Source organism: Monodon monoceros, unplaced genomic scaffold, assembly GCF_005190385.1.
Source record: "Monodon monoceros isolate NGI ecotype Baffin Bay Population unplaced genomic scaffold, NGI_Narwhal_1 Super_Scaffold_21, whole genome shotgun sequence".
NCBI classification, from domain to species: domain Eukaryota; kingdom Metazoa; phylum Chordata; class Mammalia; order Artiodactyla; family Monodontidae; genus Monodon; species Monodon monoceros.
In genome coordinates this window covers 145,469,899-145,487,682 of record NW_021703778.1, presented here as the reverse complement: position 1 = coordinate 145,487,682, position 17,784 = coordinate 145,469,899, and the positions used below count along the sequence as shown (strand labels likewise).

At 37.6% G+C, this 17,784-nt stretch overlaps 1 protein-coding gene across 12 annotated transcripts in view; it reads left to right on the top strand.

Moving 5' to 3' along the window:
• Positions 1-17,784, top strand: part of NUMB (NUMB endocytic adaptor protein) — a 178,203-nt gene that overhangs the window by 101,755 nt on the left and 58,664 nt on the right. For 11 of the 12 annotated variants that reach the window (XM_029238170.1, XM_029238173.1, XM_029238167.1 and 8 more), the window contains one exon: positions 12,658-12,798. In XM_029238170.1, the coding sequence (XP_029094003.1) occupies positions 12,673-12,798 (126 nt within the window). In that variant the 5' untranslated portion in view covers positions 12,658-12,672. Of the gene's footprint in view, positions 1-8,720; positions 8,775-12,657; positions 12,799-17,784 lie in introns of those variants that run through there. The other variant, XM_029238169.1, reaches the window with a different exon arrangement.

Here is a 17,784-nt window from a genome sequence, read left to right as displayed (position 1 = left end):
TTCCTTCCTTCCTTCCTTCCTTCCTTCCTTCCTTCCTTCCTTCCTTCTTTCCTTTCCTTTCCTTTCCTTTCCTTTCCTTTCCTTTCCTTTCCTTTCCTTTCCTTTCCTTTCTTTTCTTTTCTTTCTTTCTTTTCTTTCTTTTCTTTCTTTCCTTCCTGTGCATTGGGTCTTTGTTGCTCCACGCGGGCTTTCTCTAGTCGTGGTGAGCGGGGGCTACTCTTCGTTGCAGTGCGTGGGCTTCTAATTGTAGTGGCTTCTCTTGTTGCAGAGCATGGGCTCTAGGCATGCAGGCTTCAGTAGTTGTGGCACGTGGGCTCAGTAGTTGTGGCTCGCAGGCTCTAGAGCACAGGCTCAGTAGCTGTGGTGCATAGGCTTAGTTGCTCTGCAGCATGTGGGATCTTCCCGGACCAGGGCTTGAACCTGTGTCCCCTCCATTGGCAGGCGGATTCTTAACCAGTGCTCCACCAGGGAAGTCCCGTGACTTGTTTTTCTTACCCCTTGTTAGATATCTCATAATTATAGGTGTGTATGTATTTATATTTCTACACTCCCCGTCTCTATCCTCAGAAGGATTTTAGTGACTTGCTTTCCACCTAATTAAAATTATAAAATAGTTGATGTATACAAAAGAATATATGTACCATATGTAGGTTATAGGGCATAATGAAATGAAAACTTGTGTATCTTCTACTCAGCTTAAGCACTACTAAAACTTTTGAAGTCCCCATGTGAACCTTTCCCGATTATGTCCCCCTTTCTTTTCCCTCAGAAGTAACAGTGCCCTTAATTATGTTTATCATTCTCTTGTTTTTCTTTCTATTTCTATACACATATCCCTAAATGTTATCATGTTTAGTTTTGCATAATTTTGAGAGGTAATGTGAGGGGACTAAGAGCACAAATTCTGGAGCCAGGCAAATCTGCCACTTAACTAACCATGTGATTTGGGCTAATTACTTACTTTTCAGTGCTTGTTTCCTCATTCATGAAGTAGAGATTAAAAATAGAATCTACCTGATAGGGCTATTGTGAGAATAAACTGAGTCATTATATGCAAAGTGCACAGTGTACAGTGCCTGGTAAGCAGGCAGTATTCTCTGAGCTGTTAGTATTTGTATGAAGGAATCATAATATAAACAGTTTGCTTCCCTCCTTCCTCAACATGATTGTGAGATTCATCCATGTTGATAGTTATAGCTGTAGATGATTTATTTTTACTTCTTTTTCTCTTAATTAAATTTTTTATTTTTAAGAGTGTTTAAATTGAGGTCTTATTTTTATTTCTGCATGGTATTCTAGTAGTGTGAATATTCTCTATTGCTTGTGTTGATGGATAATTAGATTTAGTGTTTATTTTACTGTTACAAATAATAAATGCTACGCAGACATCTTGCACAGCTTCTTGTGCACATGTTTAAGAGTTTCTCTAGGATATACACCTAGAGAAGGAACTGCTGAGTTGTAAGGGTATGTTGAGTCTTCAACTTTCCTAGACAATGCCAAATTACTTATCAAAATGGTTGCACTAGTTTATGCTCCTGTAAGAGTATGAGAGTGCCCATTGCTCCATATTTTATTGTCTGATTCTTTAATATTTGCAAAACTGACAGATGTAAAATGGTATATAGTGTCTTTTTAAAATTTATTTATTTTTGGCTGTGTTGGGTCTTTGTTGCTGCACGCAGGCTTTCTCTAATTATGTCGATGGGCTTCTCGTGGTGGCTTCTCTTGTTGCGGAGCCTGGGCTCTAGGCATGCAGGCTTCAGTAGTTGTGGTGCATGGGCTCAGTAGCTGTGGCTCACAGGCTCTAGAGCGCAGGCTCAGTAGTTGTGGCTCACAGGCTTAGCTGCTCTGTGGCATGTGGGATCTTCCCGGACCAGGGCTCGAACCCGTGTCCCCTGCATTGGCAGGCGGATTCTTAACCACTTCGCCACCAGGGAAGCCCAGAGACAGTATTTCTTAACAATCTATAAACTTGCACATGAAAGTCCTGTTAAAGTACCATTCACAGTGGATGCCTAATATTTATTATTTCTTCTTGTTCTTTTTTTTGTCTTTCCTGGGTAGAGCAAATTACCACGTGTACTTGTAATCCTTCATACACTCGTATACCTAGGTAGTGTTCAAGAAATCTATTTATCTTGTCAAGCATGAGGTTAATTACCATGAAAAGTATGATAATTTAGCTGATCTTTTGATTAATATTATAGATAAGATTTCCTATTTGAAACAGTCGAGCAGATACTTTTAGAAAACTGCCTTTAATTCCAGCACTGGAATTTAGTACACCTTTCTCCCATTTAAATACTCTAAATCTGATTTCAACAGATATTATATCAGCAAATAGTGCATTTTCTAGAGCAGGCATGAAAACAAGATTCAGGAGCACTTCTAGTACTAACCGTCTGGATTCAGTTCACTGTCATCTGCTGGATTATTATAGTAGCCTCCTAATTGTCTCCCTGCTTCATTCTTGTTCTCTTCAATCTATTCTTAACCCAGCAGCCAAATGTAAAATATAGGTGCTTCCTTTTAGAACCCTCCAGTGGCTCCCCATTTCTCTCAGAGGAAAAACTAAAGTGTTTGGCCCACAGGGTCCTATATTACTTTGTCCTGTATAACCCATCTGGTCTCATCTCTCCTATTCTCGTGTCTTCATTTTGCATTGGACACACAGACCTTCTTTTGTCTGTCAGACACTCTAGGCAAGCTATCCCTTCAGGACCTTTGCATTAATTATTTTCTTTTTCTGGAACGCTCATCCTACTGCATGGCTCACTTTTTTACCTTCTTCAATTCTTTGCTCAGGTGTTACTTTCTTGGTTTAAAATTTCATCCCTGCCTCCAGTACTTCTAATCCCTCTCTTAACCCTGTTCATCTTTTTCTGCATAGCATTTACCACCTCTAACATACCACAGAGTTGGTGGTGTTCGGGTAAATGTTTCACAATTAGTTCTCCAAGTATAGTTCCAACATGAATGATGGTTGATATATTTGCTTGTTTAGTAAGATGAAAGTGAAGCAATGAAGATGTGTGTCAAAATTTCACTCATTTGTCATTGACGTAAGAGACTTCTTTGCTGAATCGGATAATAGTTTTCAAGTAATGGAAGAATATTTCCTCAAAATTTTTGTGCTATTCACAATGTAATGGTTATAGACACCACACACTTTTAAGTTCAATCTGCATCTTAACATTTTCTCCATCAGTTTCTTAGATCTAGACAATCACAGAACAATAAATCAAGCAGTGATTGGTAGTTTTTGCCAAATTCTGTAGTGTAAATACTTCCGCCATGGCCGATTTCAAGTTACCAACATGAAGTCACTGAACTGAACGTGTTGTTGGGAAGAGATGTACAATAGCCCGGCATTAGATAGTATTTCTACCTTACAGATAGAAAATCATAAATAACCCCAAGAGCATAGATAATAGTAAAATGTAGTTAAAAAAATAGGAAGTGATGAGTTTTTACCTTTGTTTTAAAGTAACTTATATAATTATAAGTTATATAACATATAATTATAACATATAATTATAATTTAATTTGTAATAAAGGCTATGTTTAGTACCCAGTTCACAAACTTGCTGAAAATTTGACAGTTGGATCTTGTCAGTCAGAACACCACTGTGAATAATCTGGCTATTTATTTTCTGTCCGTCTCCTTCATAGAGGCAGGGGTTTTGTTCTGTATTGGTTACTGCAGCATGGCATGGTAGGCAGTCAATAAATACTTGGTGACTGAATTTTAATTAAAATATTTGAGGTCTTTTATATATAATTTAAAATTAATGTAAATAAATGAACTAGGTGCTGAGTGAAAAATAAATTTTGTCTTCAAATAAATTGAAACTTTTTTCTTCATTTTTAAATATGAAGTTTTGATTATAACTAGCATAAAATTCTTGTTTCTCTGAATTATTGACCTAGATTATAAATAAAAGCATGCTACTCTGAAAGGGATGGAAAGATTTTCAAATTTGCCTTGCTGAGAGAAAGATAGCATGTGATCCCTCTTTTATAAAAAGAAAAAATTGAAGCATATATGCATAGAAAAAAAACAAAGGCTAAAACTCTAAAATGTTGATGGAGGTTATTTCTGTTTAGTGGGATTACAGGTCATGTGTATTTCATTCTTTGGATTTTTCTGTTTTTCCTGTTCTTTACAAGTCACATCTATTACATGAGAAAATTATTTTAAAATCAGCTTCCTTATCATACCCTAGTATAGTATTTTAGTTAAATGAGGAGGAAAGTAAAATATTACAAGTAGAATATATAGGGTGAAGAAAGAGAAAGAAGTGAGAAAGCCACAGAATATTTGAAAGGTCTGATCTTCATAGGATTATGCAGGAAAGCATTGGGAGACAAGGCTGGACTGTTGAAGATCCTGAAGTTTAATGTCTGAGTCTGGCATTCAGGAGCCTCCACAACTTGAACCCAACCTTTTTCCAGCCCAACAGTTTTTGAACACATTCAAGGAAGAATTTTAGGAATATTAATCTGGCACAACTATGTAAGGAGATTAGAGGAAAGAGGACTTGGAGTCCAGGGACTGTTGCAGAGGTTCATGGATGAAGTGATTTTTCTGCCAGGGCAATTAGGAATAGAAATGCTGAATGGCTGAATACCAGAGATATTGATACCTATTCCCATCCAGTAGCACCTGTTGATGGACTTGGTATGGAAGAATTATGAAAAAGTGTCAGAGATGAACCTTAGAGTATGCTCTTCTCATTTCAAAGCTTTGATGGATGTAAAGGTGTTACATAGAAATAGGGAAGTCAGGAAGAAGAGCTTGTTTGAAAGGAAAGATAAATTGATTTGGAGACATTTGAATTGGAATTGGAAGTACAAGACTAGAAATCACAAAGAAGTCAGGGCTAAATATGAACTCTATGGGAGATAGAGAAAGAAAAGAATTTATGCTTATAATTAGTTGAATTTTAACCAACTTAAAAAAAATCTCAGTTCAGTATATCATCTGTGAATTCGGAGAAGGAAAGGTACAGTTTGTCATGAGCTATAACCTTACATATTAACAGGGACGTTTTTAGTTTGCTAATAAGGTGACTTATGTTGATTGATTTTCAAATGTTGACTAACTGCATTTATTAGAAAAACTCCCATGTAGTCATGATATATTTTTAATGTATTTTTTTAGTTTGATTTGCTAAAATTTTGTTTAGAATTTATGTATGTTCATGGGAGATATTGGTCTATCTATTTAAGAAGCTTAAATAATGTCTTTGTTTGGTTTTGGTGTCAGGTAATCTTAGCCTGATAGAATGATTTGAGAAATATTCTCTCCTCTTCAATTTTTTGGGAAGAGTTTGTGTAGAATTGGTATGATTTCTTCCTTAAATGTGTGGCAGAATTCACCAGTGAATCTATTTAGCCCAGGAGTTGTATTTGTGGAAAGATTTTAAACTATAAATTCAGTTTCATTAATAGATATAGGACTATTTTGGGTTATCTATTTCTTCTTGAATAAGCTATGAAAGTTTGTAACTTTAAAGGAATTTTTCCATTTCATCTGAGTTGTTGAATTTATGGGCATAAACTTGTTCACAATATTCCCTTATTATTTTTAATATCTGTAGAATATTAGAGACGACACCTCTCTCATTCTTGATCTTGGTAATTTGTATCTTTTTTTCCCCCTAAATAGTCCAGCTATAGGTTTATCAGTTTTTTTAATCTTCTCAAAGAGCCAGCTTTTGGTTTCCTTTTCTCTATGTTTCTATTTTCCTACTTTATTGTTTTCTGCTTTGATTCCTACTGTTTCCTTTTTTTCTGCTTACTTTGCATTTCTTTGTCCTTTTAGTTTCTATAAGTAGAAGCTAAGGTCATTGTTTTAAGTAAGACCTTTCTTATTTTCTAATATAGACGTTTAGTGCAGGGTTTCTCAGTAGTGACACTATTGACATTTTAAGCTGGATAATTCTTTGTTGTCAGGAGCTGGCCTATGCATAGGATGTTTAACAGTATCTCTGGCCACTATCCATGAGATGTCAGTGGCATCTCCCCTAGTGACAACCAAAAATGTCTCCTCCAGATATTGCCAAATGCACAAGATTGCCCTTCCCACCCCCGGTTGAGAACCACCGGTTTAGTGCTATAAATTTCTAAGTACTGCTTTTGTTACATCCCACAAATGTTGATATATTTTGTTTTCATTCAGTTCAGAATACTTTCTAAATTCCTTTTCGATTTCTACTTTGACCCGTGGGCTATTTTGAAATGTGTTATTTAGTTTCCAAATATTTGGCAATTTAATTCCATTGTGGTCAGAGATCATACTTTGCATGACTTGAAGCCTTTTAAATCTGAGATTTGTTTTATGGCCCAGAAAATGTTCTGTATTGGTAAATGTTCCACATGCACTTGATTAGAATGTATATTCTGTTGTCATTGGGTGGAATGTTCTATAAATGTCAGTCAGGTCATGTTGGTTGATAACTGTTGTTCAAGTCTTGCTGTTTATATCCTTGATGGTTTTCTTCCTACTTATTCTATTACTTATTGAGGGGGGCGTATATAGCCACTCTAGCTTTCTTTTGACTTGTATTAATATGGTATACTGTTTTCTATCATTTTACTTTTAACCTATTTGTGTCTTTATATTTTAAGTGGGTTTATTTATTTTTGAATTTTATTTTATTTTTATATTTTTATACAGCAGGTTCTTATTAATTATCCATTTGATACATATCAGTGTATACATGTCAATCCCAATCTCCCAGTTCATCACACCACCACCACCACCCCACCCACCACTTTCCCCCCTTGGTGTCCATACATTTGTTCTCCACGTCTGTGTCTTTATTTCTGCCCTGAAAACCGGTTCATCTGTACCATTTTTCTAGGTTTAAGTGGGTTTATTGTAGGCAACACATGGTTGGGTCTTGCTTTTTTATCCAGCCTAATGAAGAGTTAGTCTGTTTGACTCCTGGGGAGCTAGTGTCACTGCTGAAGGTACTGTCTCCCCTAACAAGTCTATTCCACATTTCACTGGGGGAACATGTGGCGATGGGGGCCAACACTCAGGACCATGGTGGACAGGGTGGAGGGTTGGTGAGTACTGTTGTATCATCCTTGCTGTGCCTACCTGGGACCGGGCAGAGGCACATAAAGGCAGGCCAACCCTTTGGGGACCCTGTAGGAAGCCAGCAACTCTGCCTGAGAGAGATGAGACTTTTGGAATCTGACTTACATTGTTACTGACCAATCAAAACATTCACTGGCCTTACTACTCAGCTGAACCAGTTGTTGGATTGTGGATGGTCAAGGGGTAGATCCTAGGCTAGGGGCTCAGCACAGTGGCTGTTTACTATCTAGAATGCAAGCATTGCAAAAACTTAATCACTGCTATGGCTATGTTAATTCATACTGGCCAGTTATATAGTGTGTGCACCTCTATTTATTCATGTTTGAGTGTGCTGGGTTTAATTCTACTTACTGTATCCTAACTCCTATTAGGAAAAATAGGGAAATAATGAGATCATCACAAGAAAAGTTTCACCTGTCGTGACTGCTTATGGTTGCCCTGATCTCCAGGCTTATACATATCTCCACCTAGAAGCCCTATAAACAGACCCCTCAAATTCAACAATTCAGTTTGCTGAATTCATCTATCCAGTTTATTGAGGCCTAAAACTTAGGAGTCATATTTGGATTTCTCCCTCCTCCTCACCTTCTGTAATAAATTCCTGCTCTTGACTTTCCCCATAAAGAGAGTCCTGTTGATCAAGCAAAGCTGAGTTTATTAAACTTACTGCAGCAAGGGAGAGCACCACTTTGACAGAGCCTTGGTAGTTAGGGGAAGTTAGGAAAGGGTATTTCTAGGGTTTTGAGATCTGGACTCATGTGGTTTAAGGCAGGTCCTTTAAGGTGGGGAACTGGTTGGGATGGGCAAAGTTTGTGACACAATATTTAAAATTAGTGGACTTAACAAGAAAAGGTTCTTGAAGCAGTCTGTTATCCTGTCAGGAGAGCTGTTTGCCCTGATGTACAAATTGTTTGCCCAGATAAATTAGTTTGTAAAACTTTCCTGACACAGTGAAGCTAATTCTTGGCTTACAGTCTTATCATTTTCATTTTGGGCAAAATACTTTCCTGGAGCACAGTTATATCATGTTGACTCAGTTAATTCATAGGTTTCCTGAATCTGTGTTTTGTTGATGCTGTTGCCTCTACCTGAAATATCTTTTCCCTCCTACTCTACACAGTATGTGGCTAATGTTTGTTCTTTTAAAACTTAACTCAGATAGTATCTCCTACAGGAAATGTTTCCTGAACCTAGACTGCTTCTAGGCCATACTGTATATAGTATTATTATTCCATTCCCCATATTGTGCAGAAATTAACCTTTTATAAGGGAAGAGAGCCACCAAAAGGCAAGTTGTCTTATGAATTTCTGTATCCACTAGCATTAGTAACAGGCCCCAGCACATGGTAAGTTTTCAAACAGTTTTTACTGACCCAAACAATTTGGGTCAGAGGGGGGAAGACCGAAGGAATAGGAGTATAAGAGGTGATGATTTTTTTTTTTTTTTTTTTTTTTTTTTTTTTTGCGGTACGCAGGCCTTCCACTGTTGTGGCCTCTCCTGTTGCGGAGCACAGGCTCCGGACGCGCAGGCTCAGCGGCCGTGGCTCATGGGCCTGGCCTCTCCGCGGCATGTGGGATCCTCCCGGACCGGGGCACGAACCCGTGTCCCCTGCATAGGCAGGTGGACTCTCAACCACTGCGCCACCAGGGAAGCCCAGAGGTGACGATTTAACTTTAAATTAACGTGATTGAGACAGCGTTGATGCACCCAAATGTAGGAATTTGAGTAAGAGAGTAAGACTTAAGAGTACAATTAGGAAATGATCATAGTTGGGGTAATAGTTTGTGTTGATTATTTCTCCAAGAGTGATAATGCACAGAGAACACCAGTGGAGGACTGATATTTGGGGAATACCCTCAATGTGTAGGAGAAAGTAGAGGAAGCCCTCAAAGGCATCAGTAGAGACAGAAGTGAAGAAGATAAACCAGAGGAGTAGAGTATGGGGACAGGGAAAGGCAGGGAGGAAACACGTGTACAAAGGAGAGCTGGAATTGTGGTGTCAAATTTTGCAGAGCATTTAAGGAATGAGAACTGTGAAAAGATTTTCTGAATTTGGCAATTAAGTTGTACCTAGTGACCTTTGAAAATTCTAGTAGAACGGGGATTTCATTTTTAAAAAGTTTAGAAAGGACAAAATAAGTTGGTTCTCAGGTTTTATAGTTACAAAAATATATTCTTTACCTATATTCAACCAGGACTGTCACAAGGGGTATGATTTTCTTTATTTGGGAGTAAAGTTCAACCTTGCTGAGGACCAATAGTAAACGTTACTTTGAATTAACTTTTTTTCTTATTATCTGTTTTTTTTTTTTGTAAGCAAAATCATTATACATAGATTACTTGAAAATAGAATGTTTGGTTTCTTCCCTGTATTAATTATTATCTTAATTGCTAGATTATTTTACAGGCCAGTGGTAGTTACTCATTAAGAAGTAACAAGCAAGATACCATCATTGTGTATTTTCACTTTGCCAAGTTCATTTTAGAACAATTATAATTAATATCACTAATTTTCAAAAATTTCTGGCTGTGAAACCCTTTCCTTAAACTTTTACATGGAACCCCAACATGTAAATCAGAGAAAGTGGAGCTTGTCTGTTTGAAGCTGTGACAGGGACCTGAAGCTCCTCCTGAGAGTTTTGTCCAGTCTTCTAACCTTCTCTTCCCTTCCAAACAACTGGTGGTCCTGGGGACTCCTCTGTGGAAATCCTAGGGCTACCTAAAGCATAGTTCAAGAATCACTGACATGTAATTTTCTTTGTAGAAATGCTGATTGCAAAGCATTTTAGTACTGAAAGTGACATGATACTTAGACCCCCCAAACCAATTGACACTTCCAGTCTGTTCTCTTATTGGTCAGTAGAGTGGTACAACAATAAGTAGCTGCCCAAGAGCAAATACATTTGTAGTAGAGCTATTTAGACAGAGGTTGGATGTCTTCCTCTAAGGAAAGTTGTCAAAGTAGTTCCTTTGTCAGTGGGAGGTTGGCCTACTATTAAATGCAGTCTCTTCCAACATCGATGATTCTCTGGTCTTACATGTCTACATTTATCCTACCTAGTAAATATCATCTAATACGATGGGGTTTATCTTTCATTTCTTCAAATTTATAGTATGCCATATATATGACAGGCACTGTATTAGATGCAGGGGTACTATTTAAACAAATAAGTTTAAACAAATAAGATATAGCCTACCATAAAGGAAATAGAAAATTGCTGTAAGTCTTGAGGAGTAGAGTAATAGAGTTATCCGGAGGGTGTTCATGGGAATCACGTGAAATGCAAGGACCCAGACCAGATAGGGGCTTGTCAGAAAAAATGCTAGCTTCTATGAAGACTCTGAGCTGACTCTTTAAAGATGAGTAAACTTCAACAGAAGCAAATAGAGAAAGGTCTTTCTAGGCAGATGAAGGAACATGTACAGAGGCTCTGAAAGATAGCATGCCTTGTTTGGAGAACTGTAAGTAGTTTCATATGGCTGGAGCTTAGCATGTGAATGGGGCTGGTGAGTGAAGCCAGATTAAAAAGACTGTGTTTGCCATGCTTGGGAATTTAGACTTTATCTTGAAAGTGATGTGACGCAATTGAAGGATTTTAAGCAGAGTAATTGCATGGTCAGATTTGTATTTTAGAAAGCACTCTTGCAGTAGTCAGGAGAACAGATCAGAATGGACCTCTCTTGGAAGCAAAGAGACCATTAAGTTGTTAAGCTTTTGCAATGATTTAAGCAAAAATGAGGATAGTAGAACCGATGTGGTGGGTGGGGGAATTAATTCAAGATATACTAAGGAGGTAAGATCCATAGGTATTGGTCAGAGAAAGAATAGAAGTGGGGATGACTTTCAGGTGTTTGGGTTGGCCAGCTGGATAGGTGTGTGTAGTCTTTTTTTGCTAAGAGAAAGAAATTAAAAAGAAAGGAATCATACAGGCTTTTTGCCTCAAGATTCTTAGGGTGCCAACTTGAGCAAGGATATAGGTGCTTTTTATTTTCTTATATTTGTATTTGTGTATATTTTAAAACTGTGATATGAAAGTATATAACAGGATGTATTATCAAGGAAGGTTATGGAATTCTTTTTGGAAGTCTGTTAGATTAAGGTAGGCTCTCATTTAAGGTAGTTTAGGAATGAGTGATCTACTTAAAGGCAAAGGGATGGATTACCTTTTGTCGAGTCCTTTGATTGTTTAATATCTACCTCATCTCTATAAATCAACTTTGAATTGAGAAATAATAAATTGATTTTTAGAAAATCCAGAGATTTTTACATTACCATTCGTCTGTCAGAATTTTCACCTTTTAAGAAAAACGTGTGGTAAGATTGGCCTGTCTGTGTAAATTAGCTAATTTGGTAATAGTTCTGCTGTGGCATTATGAACTTTAAAATACAAAATGATTTTTCCTCAGAATGCAAACTTTGATTTTCAAATCTTTCATTGCTTTTAATGTGGGAATTAATGTTCCATCCCTTGTTATTTAACACTCCTGACAAAGAAGATGTTTCCTCTATATAGCTTTGTCACATCATTTTCTCAAGTTAGGATCTCTTTTTTAGGCTGGTTGAGGTGCTTAAATCCCTCATGGAAAGAATGAGCAATGCTCCTTAACAGAAAACTGAAGGTATTGGTTTCAGATTTTGAGATTCGCCCTATAAAGGGACACTTAATCATTATGTTTATTCATTGGCTCTTAAATGCTCCATTGTTTCTTATCAGATAAGTCTTCCTTCCCTGTAGTTTTGTGATTTCTACTGTACCTTTGAAAGCATTAGAGAAGTGCCTCTTCCAGTAACAAAACAAAAACACTGACTGTAGTTTAATACTTTTAAATTTACAGAGTTAATGATGAGACTTGGACCTTTGTCATCGAAAACTATTAGATTACTTTCATGTCTGTAATTATTATGAATATGAAAGTACATTCTCATGTCATACTACTTGCAAGAAATTTCTTCTTTAGAATAATGTAATCCTAGAACTTTTTCTTCTTTAAGTATGTTTAAAGGAAACTTTATTTCTTTTTATAAAATATCTTTTACAAAAGGCTATTAAAGTCCCTGCTTTGCTTAGTGTCTTCTGATAGTAAACCAAAAAGATCCCCAAATTTCAGTGTTCCAGAATGTTTTTTTCTTAATAAGGATCAAAGTTTTCAGAATATTTTCAAAAATTGTTAGCAGTTTATAATTTGGCTACAGGTACACATTTCCTTATTCAGGAGTTAGAATGGATTTGAGAGGTAGATCAGGAGGAATACTCATTGGATTATTGCAATTAAAGTGCTTGAAGGTTCTTAGAATAACATCTCTTCCGATCCTACAACAGGTTATTGTTGTTTTACAAGAATAGCATTATAATTGTCTTTTCAAAAAGTGAAGTGATTTGTTTGTTTGAACTTAGAGTTACTCTAAGAGGAAGTATACTAATTGCTCATTTCCCCCTAAAACAAAACCTTTAATTTGGGATACTAGTTTTTTATTAGGACGGTAATCCAAACTTTAAGTATGTGAGAAAGTAATAACTTCCTTTTCATACTTCTTTTACAGCTTGTAAAAATTAAAATGAATAAACTACGGCAAAGTTTTAGGAGAAAGAAAGATGTTTATGTTCCAGAGGCCAGTCGTCCACATCAGTGGCAGACAGATGAAGAAGGAGTTCGTACTGGAAAATGTAGCTTCCCAGTTAAGGTAAGAGCTCATGTTTCTATAAATCTAGACGTGGAAAAGAATTGACAGTTTATTATATGTGAAATTCCATTAATTAGGACAGTTAAAAGAAAACACTCTAAAAGCTAATCCCTTTATATTCTGCTTCAATGATAGAATTAGTAAGAAGAAAAACAGATTATAATTAATGATTTTTCTCTTTATATTTAAATAAGAATTTCTTGTATATAATCTGGAATCACTACAAATAAAATCACTTCTTTTTTTAAATTTAATTTATTTATTTTTGGCTGCGTTGGGTCTTCGTTGCTGCGTGCGGGCTTTCTCAAGTTGCGGCGAGCGGGGGCTACTCTTCATTGCGATGCCTGTGCTTCTCATTGTGGTGGCTTGTCTTTGTTGCAGAGCACGGGCTCTAGGCGTGTGGGCTTCAGTAGTTGTGGTGCATGGGCTTAGTTGCTCCGCATTACGTGGGATCTTCCTGGACCAGGGCTTGAACCCGTGTGCCCTGCATTGGCAGGTGGATTCTTAACCACTGAGCCACCAGGCAGTCCCAAGATCACTTCTGATGAGAATACTAATCCTGAAATATCTAAAAGTCCTGAATTATCAAGAATCACAAGAATCAAATTATTTTCAACAGGATATGCTTACTAAGTGGTGGGACAGAGGAAGCTGGTGTCTGCCTTCTTAAATACAGGCCTAGTATGTTCTAGAAAAGCTTAAATGGGAAGAGTTAAGTCAGAAGGGATTTCCTCTTTAATCTTGTAACTTTTAATCATGTAGAGGTCGTTTAAACTAATGCTGTCATTTGTCAGATCAGAAAAAGGAAGCTTAAAGAGGTTAAGAACATAGTGAAGATCTAGAGAAGCGGGTGCCGTGCAGGTGCTTTTTGTTACTGCTACTTGAGACTGGAGAAGAAGGGTCTGTATTTAAGGTCATGGAAGAAATAAACGTACATGCTATACTGCTTAGTGAAAAGAAGCAATTAATAGTATAAACATGCTATGAGATGTATTAAGTATGAGGACAAAAAATAGAAGGAACTACAACAAAATGTTAATATCTTGAAGAAAAAAATTTAGTTTAATATAAAGTGTTAGCATTTTTCTCTATTTTTTTGTATATTCTTATGTGTGAATATTCTTATTGTGATTTTCTGCTCCTTTTTACTGCCTCAGTACTATGATTGAAACATGGACTAAAGTCTCAGAAAGAAAAACAATCAATATGACAGGAAAAGTGCTTTTGAGAATCTATAGGTTAAATTAATACATGATTTTTAAAATACACAAATTATCCACAGTCTGTCAATAATGAAACATTTTCCTAATCACTTAGCTTTGTCTACACAACTCATTTGCTGAAACTTCTTTATAGGAATAATAAACTTAATATTTAATTTTAAATGCTTAGTATGATATTAAAATACAAACAAAACAAAACACCTCTCTTACATAAAAACTAACACTCTTCTCTATTACCCCACACCCAGCCAAACAGTAGGTTCTTCTTTTTTTTTTTAATAAATTTATTTATTTATTTTTGGCTGTGTTGGGTCTGTTGCTACACGTGGGCTTTCTCTAGTTGCGGCGAACAGGGGTTACTCTTGGTTGCAGTGAGTGGGCTTCTCATTTTGGTGGCTTCTCTTGTTGCGGAGCACAGGCTCTAGGCACACAGGATTCAGTAGTTGCAGCACACAGGCTCAGTAGTTGTGGCTTGTGGGCTTTAGAGTGCAGGCTCAGTAATTGTGGCTCATGGGCTTAGTTGCTCCGTGGCATGTGGGATCTTCCCGGACCAGGGCTCGGACCCCTGTCCCTTGCATTGGCAGGTGGATTCTTAACCACTGCACCACCAGGGAAGCCCAGTAGGTTCATTTTGATTATACAAATTGAGTATTAAGTATATCGAAGTCGGGCTTCCCTGGTGGCGCAGTGGTTGAGAGTCCGCCTGCCGATGCAGGGTACACAGATTCGTGCCCCGGTCCAGGAGGATCCCACATGCCGCGGAGCGGCTGGGCCCGTGAGCCATGGCCGCTGAGCCTGCGCGTCCGGAGCCTGTGCTCCGCAACGGGAGAGGCCACAACAGTGAGAGGCCCGCGTACCGCAAAAAAAAAAAAAGTATATCGATATGGGTACTGTTACACATTGTTGATTGCTTGGAGGATACTTTGCAGCCTTATAGGAGGACAATTTGGAAATATCAGTTAAAATTTTAAACGCACTTTTCATTTGACCAGCAATTTTACATTTAAGAATTATGTTTAAGTACATCCATAGATATACACTGGCATGAGTGATCATTCTAGCAGTTTGTTTATAATAGTAAAAATCTGGAAACAAGTTAAATGCCATCATTCTGGGATTGGGTAAAGAAATTATGACATCAATTATGGGGAATTCTTTGACACTTAAAGTAAGAATAAGGTAGATCTGTATTCACATATTTGGTAAATTATTTTGAATACCTGCTATGTGCCAGACAGATGCTAAGTGGTAAGCAAATAAGATATAGTTCTTGCTCTTGTAGAGTTTATAGTCTCCTTGTGGGAGAGATAGACTTTAGTTAGATATTTGTGTTAATAATATATGATTACAAACCGAGATATGTGCTTTTTAAAACTTTTTTTCTCTCTTTTAAAATTTTTTTTTGAAATATAGTTGATATACAATGTTGTGTTAGTTTCAGGTATAGAGCAAAGTGATTCAGTTTTATATATATTCTTTTCTTTATATTCTCTTCCATTATAGGTTATTATAAGATATTGAATATGTTCCCTGTGCTATACAGTAGGTCCTTGTTGGTTGTCTATTTTATATATAGTAGTGTGTATATTTTAATCCCAAACTCCTAATTTATGCCTCCCCCACCCCTTTCCCCTTTGGTAACCCTATGTTTGTTTTCTATGTCTGTGAGTCTATTTCTGTTTTGTAAATAAGTTCATTTGTATCTTTTTTTTTAAGATTCCACATATAAGTGATGTCATATGATATTTGTCTTTATCTCTGTGGCTTACTTCACTTAGTGTGATAATCTCTAGGTCCATCCATGTTGCTGCAAGTGGCATTATTTCATTCTTTTTTATGGCTGAGTAATATTCCATTGTATTTACCACATCTTCTTTACCCATTCATCTGTCGATGGACACTTAGGTTGCTTCCATGTCTTGGCTATTGTAAATAGTGCTGCTGTGAACATTGGAGTGCATATATCTTTTTGGATTATAGTTTTCTCTGGATATATGCCCAGGAGTGGGATTGCTGGATCATGTGGTAGATCTATTTTTAGTGTTTTAAGAAACCTCCATACTGTTCTCCATAGTGGCTGCACCAGTTTACATTCCCACCAACAGTGTAGGATGGTTTCTTTTCCTCCACAGCCTCTCCAGCATTTATTATTTGTAGACTTTTTGATGGTGGCCCTTCTAACTGGTGTGAGGTAGTACCTCATCGTAGTTTTGATTTGCATTTCTCTAATAATTAAGTCAAGCATCTTTTCATGTGCTCTTTGGCCATCTGTATGTCTTCTTTGGAGAAATGTCTACTTAGGTCATCTAAGTAGACACTTTTGATTGGGTTGTTCATTTTTTTGATATTAAACTGTATGAGCTGTTTGCATATTTTGGAGATTAATCCCCTGTCCGGCGCATCATTTGCAAATGTACTTTCCCGTTCTGTAGGTTGTCTTTTTTTTTTTTTGGCTGTGTCGGGGGTTAGTTGCGGGATCTTCGTTGTGGCATGTGGGATCTTCGTTGTGGCATGCAGGATCTTTCCTTGCAGCGCGCGGCATCTTCTCTGCAGCGTGTGGACTTCTCTCTAGTGTGGCGTGCAGGTTTTCTCTTTCTCTAGTTGGGGTGCGCAGGCTCAGTAGTTGTGGCACGCACGGGCTTAGTTGCCCCACGGCATGTGGGACCTTAGTTCCCTGACCAAGGGTCGAACCCATGTCCCCTGCATTGCAGGATGTATTCTTTACCGTTGGACCACCAGGGAAGTCCCTGTAGGTTGTCTTTTTGTTTTGTTTATGGTCTGTTTTTCTGTGCAAAAGCTTTTAAGTTTAATTAGATCACGTTTGTTTGAGGTAAGTGCTTTTTAAAAGGGAATCTGGTTCTGTAAGAATGTGTAACAAAAAACTTGACTTAGACTACAGGATCAGGGAAGGCTTCCCTGAGAAAGTAAAGTTTGACCTGATATCTAAAGACTGAGTAGGAATGAATTAGGTACAAAGTACCGCAAAAAAAAAATGAATAGCCAGAGAGATAGAAGGGAAACCAGGAGAATGTGGTCTCAGAAACCAAGGTTTCAAGGAAGAAGAAAGTGGTCAAGTGCTATAAAGAAATCAAGAAATGAAACTTCATTAGATTAAATATTTGAAAGTGTTGGTGACTTACATTGGAGTCATGAGGATGGAATGTAGGTTGAGTGGATGGATGCAAAATAAGGAGACAACAAATCTAGAGATTACTAATCCAAGAAGTTTGTCAGACAAGGTTATGTGATGGGGGAGGGGTGGAAGGGGGCAGTATTGCAAAAGGTAGAAGGAAACTTTGGTGGTAATGGCTGTCTGTTACATTGATTGTGATGAGGTTTTCTCAGGTATATACATGATCCAAAAATTCAGCAGATCGTGTACTTTAAATAAGTATAGTTTATTGTATGTCAGTTATACCTCAGTGAGGCAGTTAAATTTTGTGGGGTTTCTTGGTTGTTTGTTTGTTTTTTGTTTTTTTTTGCGGTACGCGGGCCTCTCACTATTGTGGCCTCTCCCGTTGCGGAGCACAGGCTCCGGACGCGCAGGCTCAGCGGCCATGGCTCACGGGACCAGCCGCTCCACGGCATGTGGGATCCTCCCAGACTGGGGCACGAACCCTCATCCCCTGCATCGGCAGGCGTACTCTCAACTACTGCGCCACCAGGGAAGCCCTTAAATTTTGTTTTTAATGAAGAAGTCTGTCTTCAAAGGAGACCAGAAAGGCAGAGTAACAAAGGGAGTGTGAGGTTGAAAACCTGTGTG